Raw genomic sequence first — 14,070 nt, forward strand, 5'->3', positions numbered from 1 at the left:
AAGCATACAGACTGACAGTAGTGCAGGAGAGATTGAATTTAATGATTGCATTACCCTGCAGCGATATCCTTTTGGTATAGGAGGATAAGAATAAGAGACTATGAAGAAACTTGCAATGACCCTTAGTCATTTAGCTATTGTGAATTTCAAAACATGCATGATGAACACATGCTTGCCTCTAGAAATCTGCCACTAGACAATGTATATAGGGAAACAAGCTGAACCTTCACCATCATGGGTCGGGAGGTACAGAATTAAGGACAAAAACAATAAGCGTAAATACACCATAATGTGGACATACAAACTGACATTGAATCCCCACCCCTGAAATCACGAGGTGAAGCAGTTCTCTCAGAACAAAGTTTGAAACAAAATGGTCAAGTTAGTTTTCTGTGAAGCCAAGGCCATACGATTTGAATGGTGCTACATTGAAGATTATTATACTAACATTTCATCATTTTTGAGGTACATTTGACAATCATTAGAACTATAAAGGAATGGACATATATAATACAAAAGTGTACTTCATTTCAAGCTCTAGAGTGAGCAAAGCATGGGGAATGCTTTTAAAAAGATTGAATGCATGTACTGGTTCAGGGAACATGCTGGTACATACTGGCAGAGATGGAGTTTTTGGAATCCTTTGGTAGGATTGACTGTATTAATAATGTGCATAATACAGAGGCGATCTGACCAGGCCCTAATTACTGTTACCTAATCATTGTTTCCTATTTTTCATTATACAGGCCGTGCGTGTCGCCATCTTCTATGCCTCTCCTCAGCGTTTAGATGTCTATGCAAACCAAGTGCTGGTGTCCCCAACCAATGCGGATTGGACCTCACAAAACACAGACTACACTTTATTGGAACCTTCATACCCAGGTACCGTAAGGCATAGTAGTGTGCTGTTGTACTGTCCAGACAGATAATATTGAGTGACACCACCCCACTTTGATCTGAACAGTCACTGCCCCACTCTCAGATTCCAAATAAGAAATATAAAACCCACTGTTCACTAGCATTTTGTGTCGTGGATTTTATCCCAATCTTGGGTTTTGAGCAAACAGCACTTTGCATATTGGAACCTTTACGCCATTACTTATGAGGGGAAAGTGGAAGTACAACTGCTCGCATGCAAAGCCTGTTGGTGAAAAAAGGACTTCTGATGCTTGTGACATCGGACCAGTTGGATGCTAAGCCAGGCTGTATCAAGTTGCCATGTTGTGGCTATGCTTAAACATTCATATGGACTTCTTAATACCACAGTAGTTGTGAAGTGTTTTGGGAGCCTTATTGAGTAAAGAGAGGCCCCTTTGTATATGTACTCTATGCAAGTATGCTAAATCAATACTGCATCCAATTACTAAAGGCATACATCATACTGGGAAAAATTTACCCGGAGTGACAATATAATCCCTATAGCTGTTGTGGTCACAGAATAGTGCAGAAGAAGCACACAAATAGTAAACATAATCAATCTTAAAGGGATCAATCCTAAAGGGATAATAGCTTCATTAGGCATAGTGTCTGATAGCAGTTAATGGGCTCTCTTAATGTACATTGCCCTGGCTGAGGTGTCCACTGGCAGTATTCAACTGCTTGCAAAGTACTCACCATGTTACGCCACACTGTTGAGAAGATTGCACATGCTGTAACAGGTGTAAAGGGAAATAGCACTGGTAATTGGTTTTCCATGCTCTTACAAAGACATCCCTTCATCAGGCATTTCCCACAAATCTATGGCATCTTTTTCAAATCGGAGCCTGCTATGAAAACACAAAAAATAAGTTGTATTGTACAATTAGCACAAAGGAACTAAGTCACCAAAATGTAACTTTCATATGTTTAAGAAAATTGAGATATTTTGAACAAGTGAATGAAATAAAGGACACTTACTCTGCAAGATGAACAGCTCCAGGTTAATGAGGTAAGTTGTTTATGGACGACTGCAGCCTCCTGTGAGGGGTCAGCAATGCAAGGCGGACAACTCTTAGATATTTGTTCAAAATATGCCATTGTATTAGAACAGAAATAATATCAACATACTTAACTTGCCCTACTCTAACTTGGGGTTCCCTACCAAACAGAACTAAGGGAAAACATTCTAACACAGGAATGCTGGCCCTTACACTAAACATCAAATGCAAAAGAAATTAGATGGCAATTCAGCTAACAGCAACAATGACATTTATAACATTTAACAACCTTATAGCAACCTCGGTGTACTCCCTTCACCAGGCTTAAAGGTGTATCCCTCTTCAGGGCTTAGCAAAAATAATATAGGGAAAATTCACATAGGCTGTAAAGGTTTAGATTAGTTCTTGAAAAGTCAATATCAAGATAAAGATTTGTTAACCACAGTTCCAAGAACAAAAGTTCTTCTGATGGAAAAGTGACCTTCCACTTCCTCAGAATAGCATCATTGTTTTCTCAGACACAGTTAAAAAAGAATTACAACTTCCAAAATATGAATAGAACAAAAGTCTTGGTTAACAAAGACTATTCGTCTTTTCTGGTCAGAAATCACAGTAGGTACATTTATCAGCATGACTTCTTAGTTCTGCTGCTTCTATTTCAACAACTTCATTCCTACTACAGTTTGCCATTAGGACACTCTTGTTGACCCCATATCATTCCACTTCATTTGAACTACTAAAATCTTGCATCCACAGACACTCCAAAGATACCACCACAGATTCAGTATGATTCAGTACTTAGGGCCTCATTATGAGTTGGATGGTATCCCGGCAGGAAATCTTCCAGAATACCACCCAACTTAATTACCATTACCGCCACTTGGTTTGACGGAATTACCGCCAGATTACAAGTGGCAGTGTCGGCGTTAATCCCCATTCTCTATGGGGCATTTTTGGTGGAATAACCGCTGGTGGAATTACTGCCACAGTAATTCTGCTGATTTTGATGCTTTTTGGCAGAAATCGGGAGGATTTACCTCCAGCATGATGCTGGAGGTAAATCCTCCACTCCAGGGTCACTCTTATTATGGCAGTGTGGGAAAAGTGGCAGTAATTCCATTACCGCCAATTTTTTCCCACACCGCCATACTTGTAATGAGGCCAATTTGGCCAAGATTCACTTTTAAGGCACTGCAATACCTTAAAGTAGACACGGCACTCTTCCTGTGAATATCTCTTAAAAAGGGGCGGCCTCTTTCCCTCTTTTCTTTGACTACAACCATGACAACGTCAGTATTGTATTGGAACAGCAATATTTCCCTTGCACAACTTGGCCTTCACATCTTTGCCAATGTCAGACACACAATTACCCAAAAGCCTTGATGCCACTCTCTTGGCTTTTGGAATTGCTTGCACACTTGTATCTTAGGCAAGTTTGATCTTCTCTTGGGCTCACAGTAATAATTAGCACAGTTTCTGGTTTTGAGAAAGGCTGCTTCACTCTCAAATAGGGAATTACTTTTGGCATGGGCAATGACTGCGCTCTCTCCAACTGCAGATATTGAATTCAACACTTGACTTCTCTTAGTAACAATGATTGTTTTTTTCAATACAGAGATAAAGTTCACTCTGCACTTTGAAAGCGAAATTAGTCACACGTGTCCTCTTCTTCGTGCAGTTTTAAAGCTTTAAGTGTTTAACAATGGTGTTTCATAAAGAGCGACCTGAAATGTTCACTCTTCTCTTGGGAAACAAAATTAGGTACACTCGACCACTCCCTCACGAAGTTAACAACTTTAAGGGTTTGACAATGGTGTTTCGGAAACATTCCACGCGAGTTAAAGAAAACCTTTCCATTCACATGCAAGTGTTAACTTTCATTGTTCCCTTGTTTGAAAATGCATCAACTAACTTCTATTCGCTTCTACTTCTTGATTGGTGAAAGTAAGACTGGATAATGTTGCCGGCAGTGCTTGCGCAAGGAACCAGGCTTGACTCACCAGCTTCTAGTATCCTTGTTCTGCGGGTTGCTCTAGTTCCATGACTTGAGGCACAACTTCTACTACTTCTGGCTTCACAGGGGCCCACAGCCTTCCTCTGCTTAGGTGTCTCTGGTTCCGCCACTCAAATAAGGAGCTCCTTTCACTCCTGACACCTGCGTCCCACCTCCTTCGCTTCAGTCTTTGACAGATTTTACACATATAACATACCTCCTTTCCTTTCTCATCAGATCTATACAACTTGAGAAAAAATTGAGCAGCTATTAACACAACTTGACCACACCACTATGATAGGTTGCTATCTCACAAGCATATTTACAACAGATTACATACTGACCTGAATTGTTCACATTAACATTTTAACTATCAACAAATGCTATAACCACTTAACACATTGCTGATCCTTGACAGTAACAGTTACTGGTCCATCACCTCCCTTGTGGCGCCACGTTCCTTCCCGCTCCACCGCAAACGTTAGTTCTTACTACATACTAAGTAATAGTGCTGACCTCCGGGACTTTATTAACCTGCCATTGGTCAGTAAACATTGATAAAAACATGAGACATCCTGAGCTTGTGGGAAGGGAGACATTTACACCACATTCGACCAATGAGGTTCCCCGCTGATATCAGCGAGAGCACAAGGTACTTGTTGCTGTTCAGTGACACCAAAACTCACCTGGTTATTGGCTCGTTTGTGTATCGCCCATCGCTCCTTATTCTGCTTCTCAGGCCCACCTGCCAAGGGGTAATTTTAAACTGCTGGTCATACTTTGGCTGTCTCTTCCCAGCCATATTTCTGTGGGCTTAATTTTTCCCCAGTCATGGCGAGCACTGAGGGTTCTGTTCGCTCTCCTTGTATGTATTAACTGGTTCTGTCTCCTGGGTACAGTCAGTCTCTTCCCCCACCCCACTTTTGTAAGAGGACTGCGCAATGTTTCCAGGTGGCCTACCGTACAGTGTTGGTCTGGGCCCTCCCCATGCAGTCTGTCCACCTATCATTTTCACCTGATTCGAACAGGGCGGCAGCACCCTATACAATTGCTCAACCCTACACATCACACGCCCCCAGTTCCCCCCTCGAGCACATTCACCCCCCCATTCAGTGCGCAGCCTTCAATGATGTCCTGTCATCTGCCAATATAGACGATGCAAAAGGAGCAACCTTTGTACACTCCATTGCAGTACCACAGGAGTGACCACAGCGAATATTCCTAACTCTGAGCAGGCTTTGACACACTCACCCATGTCTACGATTCGTCTCCCATCTCCAAGAAGGCCTCCAACTCGTGAAGCGAGCTATAAACAAAATGTTGCTAAGGAATGTTGTTGCAGAGACGCCTCTAGTTAATGCTGCATCCTTGGTCAGTTCACACTTGGTGTGTTCGCAAACGTTCACACCAACGTCATCAGCATCTCCTTAGCGCTCGTGAGGGCCTTGTAGACGGAAACGCTGGTCGCCGTTTCGGGAATCCATTCCCTTCACTGTTTAGGGACTCCATCCCCTTGCCGTAAAGTAATGGCACAGTTCACTTCAAGTGCGACACAGCAACAATTCTCTGGGTCGATGTCCGAGCCCCTCTCCTCCTCTGCTGCCACCAGGGGCCAGCTCATTGCCACTAAATAAAGGAGTGTTACTTCACGAGATGAACAGCTTCAATTTAATGGAAGAATTTGTACACAAATGGCTGCAGCCTCCTCCTTCCTTCTGATGAAATCTCTACACACTCCTTCTCTTTTAGATCCCTCTCCAGCATCTAACATTGTAACAGAACATTACCCTCAAGACGTTACCAGCTATGAAATGGTATTTATACATATAACAGTGAACATCACTGTAAACAGACATATTTACCCATTAGTATTAAGCTACACACATGTTTAGAGGTGTCTCTGTTGCATATGCTATGCAGACATGTGATACATAATTTAGAATAGTGTTGATAGTTAACCCAGAAACCAAACACCAGAGTCCCATGGCAATAAATGCAAGGACTCTCTGAAGTTAAATTGACTGAAAAAGAGCTGCGCTCCATATCCCTCTCCTGGAAATTCATGCTGAGGCCACCAACCCAGATGACCCTTGTTACTGTAGCTTTTTTCGTTAAGTTGGTGCCATTGCCAAAGAAACAAAACAGTGTCCGTTACATAAGGGAGACAACAAGGACATGATGGTGGAGATCAAACAGGAGAACCCTAGCCTAGACTGAGGTGAATTTTAGGCTGTGCGATATATATATTTGCTAAGATTGTCATAGTTGAAATAATATTGTCCACTGAGTCATGTGCCCGCAGCATCACAAGATGGTATGGAATCACCTTGATAACAGAGAGCTTGATAACACATGTGAGGGGTTGCATAACAACACCCAATATATCTAATATATTTGATCATTTTAGCAACATTTATTATATATACATTCATTGGCCAGTAGCAGAGGGAGGAGTAGCAGGGGTGTTAAACATAGAGACATATGTAAATCATGAATGGTTTCCATTTTGTTTGGGGGGAAAATCAAGGCCTGATTTTTATTAAGGTACAAAAGAATTTCCATTAAAGGAAATAGCCCCTGGCTTTATGAGCCTTGTGTTGATTGCATATTATTTTCAAAGGATGCTAAGGTCATGTTTCTCGACATGAATGCAAATTGTGCGTTTTGGGCAGTTAGGTGTGTTGAGTTGCTATTTTCATGTTGCATCTTAGCTACCATCAAACGTGTAATTCATCAGTGAAATTAATCACGTTATTGATTTAACAAATGTAGGTATTTCTGCGACTTTCTTAGTTGCCGACAGTGTACAGTTGGTTGCATGTGTTATCTCCTGTAGCATTTTGGTCAGGCTTCGAATCAAGGACACATTCTCACCACCAACTTGTAATACAGTGAGCTCAAAAGTTTACCATTTTGCGCATTGATGCACGGCTGTAGTGGCCACACCTGTGCACTTTAGCCTTCTGCAACAGGGGGCCAAGACTTCAAATGTGGGCACAGCACCACTTTAAAAGAAGTATAGTACCAAGTGCAAAGTAATTGCCAGAGGGCATGTGCATAGCAGCAGCAGCATTATTAATCTCTCTTCAATCCTAGGGCAGGTAAGATACTTAACTAAGCCTGAAATTACCTATTGTACGACTGACATCACTTCACTGTCTTTTGGCTATTTACAGTCCCATTCAAGCCCAATTCAGAAACTACCCCTGATTCATCACAGCCAACCATCCATCCCTTCCCAATCTGCTCACCAACCTTCTCTCTCTCTCTCTCTCTCTCTCTCTCTCTCTCTCTCTACTGGGCTGTACCCTTTCTTTGTTGTCGTCACTTACCTATTTCTTCTCTCCTTCATCATGCATCTTGACTTCGCTCCATTCCTCCCTCTACTCATTCTCCTTTCCTTCTCTCATAGCCTTCAGCCTCAACTTGGTCTAACTTCATCATTCTCAGGCCTCCCCATCTTCCTCCTTCCCCCCTGCACTTGCACTCCTCAGAAATGATACTCCTTTTCTCCCGGCATCTCCAAAATCATCTTTTCCCCTCACTTACTGCACAACAGTTGTAGCTCTACCCCCACCTCCTATCACTCTTTCGCTGGTCCTCTGGAATGCCCAATACCTCTACAATAAGTCTTCCTTTTAGTCCTCATCTGCCCTCTTCAATGACAAAGAGGAAATGCAGGCACAACTCTCTTGTCCCTTACCTTGATGATGTCATCTATTGACCATGCTGTCTCTGACTTTCACTATGACTTATGACTCCATTTGACCAACACTATCCTGCTCGCACATTCATACCTTCCCGTCCTTGTCCTCAGGCTTGTCTCACCTCTGAAATGTAGGCACTTAAAACAAACATGTTCTGTGACCTACAACAGTAATGCAAATTAAGGACACCTACCCTACTCATAGATTAAATAAATGCCTTTGCTTCCCTAACCTCCGCACTGGACTACTCATACTTCACAAGCCTAATCTCTTGCCTTTTCAATCACCCCCACAAACCTTCATCTATTCTCCAGTGTTTGCTCACACCTCCCATGCCAATATGCATTGTCTCCTCCCTTTCTGTAATGATGTTGCTCACTACTTACTGTTAGGAGTTAGGAATTATAGTCAAACACAAGGTAGACATGATTCTGGCTAAAGACTTTTATTAGATCATAAACGGGGTTGGGAAAAGGCCTCGCTGTCCCTGCACTAGTGGAACCTCCCCATCTAAACTCAAAACAAAGGATCCATCAGTGTCACAATGTCCAAAATCACACCGTCCTGTGCCCAAAGCACTATTCTGACCCTCACATTCTAAACACATTAATTCTAAGCTGTAAAGGATAATGGATAATGGTCCTCATCAGAAGTTGGGTGGTAGCCCTTAAACCTGGCGGTAACGGAATTAGTGCCACCAATAATGCTCTACCAGCTCACGAGTCGGCGTAAATACCACTGTACACAAAAGGTTACCTGTGCTATTACAGCCGGCGCTGATACCACCGTCAACACAAAGCGCACTTACAGCCGTATCACAAGTGCATGTAGGGCAGTATTAGCACCGAAAACCGGTGCTAATAAAGCAGAGAAATACCTTCAGCCTCCAGTTGGAGGTAAATGAACCCAGGTGCCAGAAATGAAGCCACAGGTGCACACAATGCACACCAGAGGGCTACATAAGACACACCCAGGCCCCAAACACTGTTTCCAAACTCATGCTGCTATTATTTGCCGCAAGCTGGGACAGGCAGCTGCTCATGCTGCACCTGGACCTTGAGATTCAGGCCAACCAGGCCAGGGCACAGGGAGTACATGGGGGGAGGGGAATGAGGAGGAATAGGAGGAGGAGACCGGTCTAAGCAAGGCGAGCACCCATCCCGTGGGTCAGGCCATCACATTGGTCTCTCAGTGACACCCACTTGGTTACTGAGTACCGCCTCAACAGCGAGAACATCACTGAGCTGCTGGCCACAAACAAGAAGAAATAAGGAAGCAGGATCAATATCCGTACAGCTGTGCCCCCACTGGTGAAGCTGGTGGCAGTCCTGCAGTTCCTGGGCACTGGCACCTTCCAGCACTCTGTGGCCATGATGCATGACATTGGTACAGCCCACATTCTGTGCAGTCCTGACCCAGGTGCTGGATACCCTCCTGTGCCATGTCAACCACCATATTGCACTGCCCACTACCCAGGCCCAGGCCAACAATATGAAGGCAAGGTTCTATGCCACTGAAGAACTACCTAATGTCATAACAGCCATTGACTGCACCCGTGTTGTGTTGATGGCGACCCAGGCCTATGAGGCAGTATACAGTAACTGGAAGCACTACCACTGCCTTAACGTGCAGGTGACTTGCGGGCCTGAACTCATCATCACGCACTGCTGTGCCCACTACCCAAGTTCCACCCAGGACTCCATGGTCCTAAGCACAGCACACTTCCAGGATACATGGAGAGGCAAAGAGGGCAACGGACCTGGATAGTGGGTGAGTACCATCCCTGCCACATATGCACAGTGAAGCACCAGACCAAAAAGGGGCGGGGGGATAGCAACACTAAAACGAAGCATGGCATGACAAGTGGATGCACTGGCAGCACCTGCACCAACGTCAAGGGGCCTCCAAGGGAGCATGCACACATCGGGCACACCTGGACATGCATGCTGATCTACACACACCGCTGTCATCACAATGACACATTAGACCACATGTACCACAATGCATCAGGAATGTGGCACTGTGCAGATCCACACAGCAGCACCCACCAGCATGTCCACCCATGCCACAGCCATGTGCCCATGTGCAGTTTCTTGGCACACGCCACAGAACACCCGCCACAGTGTACATGTACAGGCAAAGGCATACATGTCACCATTTGCAAAGGCTGCACAGGCATCACGCATACACATTGCATGGGTGGGATGCACACATGCATGCACACGGCTAACAATCCCAAAATATGTTGTGATAGCAGACCCATGTATGAGACAACTGACTGATTTCTGTATGCCACCCCATACAGTGATTCTGGATATCCACAGCTGGCATGGCTGATGACCCATGTGTGACCCACGTAAACCGCACGAGACCGCCTACAACCATGCCCACAGCTGGACCCGTCTATGCATTGAGCGCATCTTTGGACTCCTCAAGGCACAATTCTGTTGACTAGATCGTACTTGCAGATCCCTAATGTATGCCCTTGATGAAGTTGGGAAAATTGTTCTGGTGTGTGCAATGCTACATAACATTTGCTTGAGGAGGAATGTGCCACTAGTCCCCCACCGCGGACAGGCCACACCCAGAGGAAGACCAAGATAAACAGAATGAGGCAGGAGCCAGAGTAGACACTCCCAGGGATGACATGAGAGAAGGAACAGTGTGCCGGTAGGCACTAATAGACAATTTTTCTAGTACAATACCATGCCTCAGTCCACTGCCAGCACTGTGAATAAACTGCACATGAACACAATCGGGAATCTCCACACATTATTGATGTTAAGAAAACGTGTATGTAACATTTTGCACCAAATATACCCCCTAACACCACCCACCACCAACACCCTGCATACAATCCTGCCTCCCCCAGCTCACAACCAACACCCCAGCACGCATGGTTGCCCCTCGAGATCCAGTGTGTGCCCCTCTTCGGTGGCGAGGGCAGGAGCCCCCACCAGCAGCCCCTGCCAACCTACACCGGCAGCCGGAGATCCAGCTACCTAATTCAGGACCTGTGAGGACCTTCGCCCATAAATCAGCTGCCTACGCTCGTCTGGTGAGCCATCCATTGCTGCAGCCCCCCCTTGGCACTTTCTTCATCTTTTACCTGCTTCAATCCACTTGTTTTAGACTGAAATGAGCCCAGAACCGTACCGGGCCAACATTCTTCTCTTTCAAAACGTCAGACGCGATGTGGCACGAAAGTGAGGTTGGGCTTTTTTTCAGTTGCTAAGCAACCTTGCATTTTTGCAAGCAAACATCCGCGGCAGGTGGAAGGAGCAGGCGGCCACATCCAAGGCCACTATAAGGCCTGCCCTGTTTTCCCCTGTTCGCACCAGGGAGCATTTGACTGTGCCTCTACCAGCACCCCTATACATCGTCACAAGAACTGCAGAGCTTCTCTAGACCGTCTGACCCCTTACAGGTCTACAACAACAGTATCGCGTGTGAGTACACCACCCGCTAACTTCTAGGCAATGTTCAAATGTTTGCATAGCCCATAGGCTCTTGCTCATTATACGTTAAGTAGCAGTACCATCCCTACACTGTATATATGTCTTACTGCCTAATTGCCAGTATACATATCGCCCACATTTTACTGATCAATATACGTTAGACTATGCCCTTCCAGCACTGCTTTAAATAGTGAATCCATGTCTGAATATTAGATCCTCCAAGCCCTTCTGAACTGCTTTGGACCAATGAATATATGTTTGAATAGTATACCTCTTGAACTGCTGCGAATAGTGATTCCATGTTTGAATATGATATCTTCCAAGCCCTTTTGAACTGCTTTGGACCAATGAATATATGTTTGAATAGAATACCTTCTGAATTAGTATGACATGTTTGTATGCTGACTCCAACTCGTCCGCGCTGCAATATCTGTTTTCCGTTGCTAAGCCCGGACCAGCCCATACTGTCTAGAATGACTTAGCGATCTGCCTACCTTTGCCTACACTCTGACCTTCTAAACCTAACAATTACTTGTTGGACTAACCTATCCACTGAACTACTATAATGAACACCTACTGGACAGGTCTATCCTCATTAGAGCTAACTTCCTAACTTCACTACAGCAACGCCACTACTCTTGCTCACCTACCAGCAGAGCCCTCCCATAGTGCCCTCCTCACGTACTCTGATTTTAGTCAGTGCATTATGCAATTCCCACCTACCCGACATCTACTACTACCTGCCCTCATACTTATTGCCCACTGGCTAACATCACTCAAACCACAGTTGATTACTTCCATACTCCCCCCTAACAATGTTGACCACAGAATCAAGGCCTCTCCATTCCTACCAGCATTAAATATCCCCATCATAGATGCCAAAATCAAACCAACCTCTTTTCTACCTAAACTGCTCTTAAACTCTCTGGGGACCAATAAGGGGACGACACTTAACCCCTCTACTGACAGGAGTACCACCAACTCCATTATCAACCTAACACCCACCCACCCTAGCACCAAATCTAGAAATTCCAGACTATCTACCAGGCTACTCCCATACCATCAGCGCACACTCAATGGTAGCCACACTTGCCATGCACACCCTAATACTACAACGTCCAGCCCCAAGAAGCCCCAGCCCACATACTCTGCTCACTCCAGCAAGGAGGTAGCCACATCTGACACTACTGTGCCAGCGAATCAAGAAACCTCCAGCCAAACTAAATCTATCATCACTTAACTAGTCAATCCCACCACGTCCCTGAAAGGAGCCTTAATTAACACAAGGGGGGTCATTATGACCCTGGCCCTAAGGGGTTAACGGCGCTGTAAAAGGCTGCGGTGCCATTAGCCCCTTAGCGCCTAATTACGAGGTCCCTTTGCGGGACCCGACCTTAACGGCTGGTCTGGACCAGCCGTTAAAGTAGGGACCCGCAAAGGGACTCTCGAGGTAATTACGGTACCGCAATTTGCGGTACCTTAATTACCGCCTTCCCCAGTCCCATTGAGCCCTATGGGGCAAAAATGGGAATGGGGAAGGGCCAATGTTCAATGGGGAATTACCGCCCCGCCAACCTTGGAATGGGGTGGTAATTCCCCATTGAACATTGGCGGACTCGTTACAATACCGGCAGGACCCGTGGTATAATAGCGCCATGGATTACCGCCAGTATTGTAATGAGGGCCTAGGTCCTTAGTTTCGCACGCTACTGAGGTAGCTGACAACATTCTATACAACAACCTGGACTTCCTAGCAGTAACAGAATCCTGGCTGCACTCAGCAGCAGGCTCTGCACTACTACTAGCCACCCCGGACAAATACTCTGTCATCAGAGCCGACAGACCCACAACCGGAGGAGGAGGCATTGCCCTCATCTTCAGGAACACTCTTCAAATTAGACTAGTCCCCTCACCACCACTATCTTCTTGCGAAATCCTCTGAGCCAAACTCCAAACCTCACATAAATGTACCACCTCCATTCACCTTATCTATAGACCTCCAGGACCTCCAAACGCCTTTGAAGAGGATATAACGACCTTACTGTCTGAGAATATCAAAACCACCTCACAAACCCTTATCCTTGGAGATTTCAGTCTAGGCTACAACGCCCCTAACGACATCTTAGCTAACTCCTTAGCTAACACTATGGTCGAACATGGCTTCTCTCAAAAATCACCCTCCCTACTCATGAGAAGGGAAGGACCCTTGATTGGGTAGCAGATTTAAACTGCAACATTTCAGTAAACAGCATTACACCCCAAACATGGACAGACCACCACCTTATCGAGTTTGAGCTCACCACAGCTTTAGCTTACAACAAAACATGCCCCATAGCACATTCATGCCTCACTAGAAACAAGCGGAATATCACGGCTGAGGCAATCTCGCCCCTTGTTATCCCGACTCTTAACGCCTTACCTTTCACAAGTGACCCCAATGTCCTTGTAGACACCTATAACGCGTCCATGATCAAAGCTATTGACTCAGTAGCACCTCTCAAAATGTGCAAAGGACAACCAAGAGCACATGTGAATTCTTGGTTTACCCCTGAGCTAAAAGTGATCCTCACAGAAAAAAGAAAACTGGAAACTCTCACCCTCCCCTGAGAACAAAAACAATCTAGTTTCCATCTCTACCAAATATAAAAATGAGATCATTTGCAACAAACGCGAAACCTACAACAACAGAATGAATCAAGCAGGTTCCAGTACCAAAGAACTTTTCACCATCCTGTGAGAAATGGAGTCTCCCAACCCACCCACAGATATCTGCCTAAAAGACAAACTTAGGTGTACTAACATTCAAAGTGCGCCCACCAATAAAATTACCAATCTTCAGACCAAAATAGCTGACAAACATAAATTACTTACCAATCAAGCAGCTTCCAAACACCTCCGCCTCCACTAACTCACAGCTTCAAATTCTCAAATGTAACTATACCGGATGTACAAAAAATCATTGCCTCTCTGAAACCATCCAAATATCAGGGCGACAG

The 14,070-nt window shown here is 45.1% G+C and overlaps 1 protein-coding gene across 1 annotated transcript in view; it reads left to right on the plus strand.

The window, feature by feature from the left end:
- LOC138498208 (fibrocystin-L-like) overlaps window positions 1–14,070 on the plus strand; it is a 245,145-nt gene that overhangs the window by 53,737 nt on the left and 177,338 nt on the right. The window contains exon 3 of the mRNA XM_069622088.1: window positions 747–882. Within this exon, the coding sequence (XP_069478189.1) occupies window positions 747–882 (136 nt within the window). The remainder of the gene's footprint in view (window positions 1–746; window positions 883–14,070) is intronic.

This window comes from Ambystoma mexicanum, chromosome 5q, assembly GCF_040938575.1.
Source record: "Ambystoma mexicanum isolate Mex_15411 chromosome 5q, UKY_AmexF1_1, whole genome shotgun sequence".
NCBI classification, from domain to species: Eukaryota; Metazoa; Chordata; class Amphibia; order Caudata; family Ambystomatidae; genus Ambystoma; species Ambystoma mexicanum.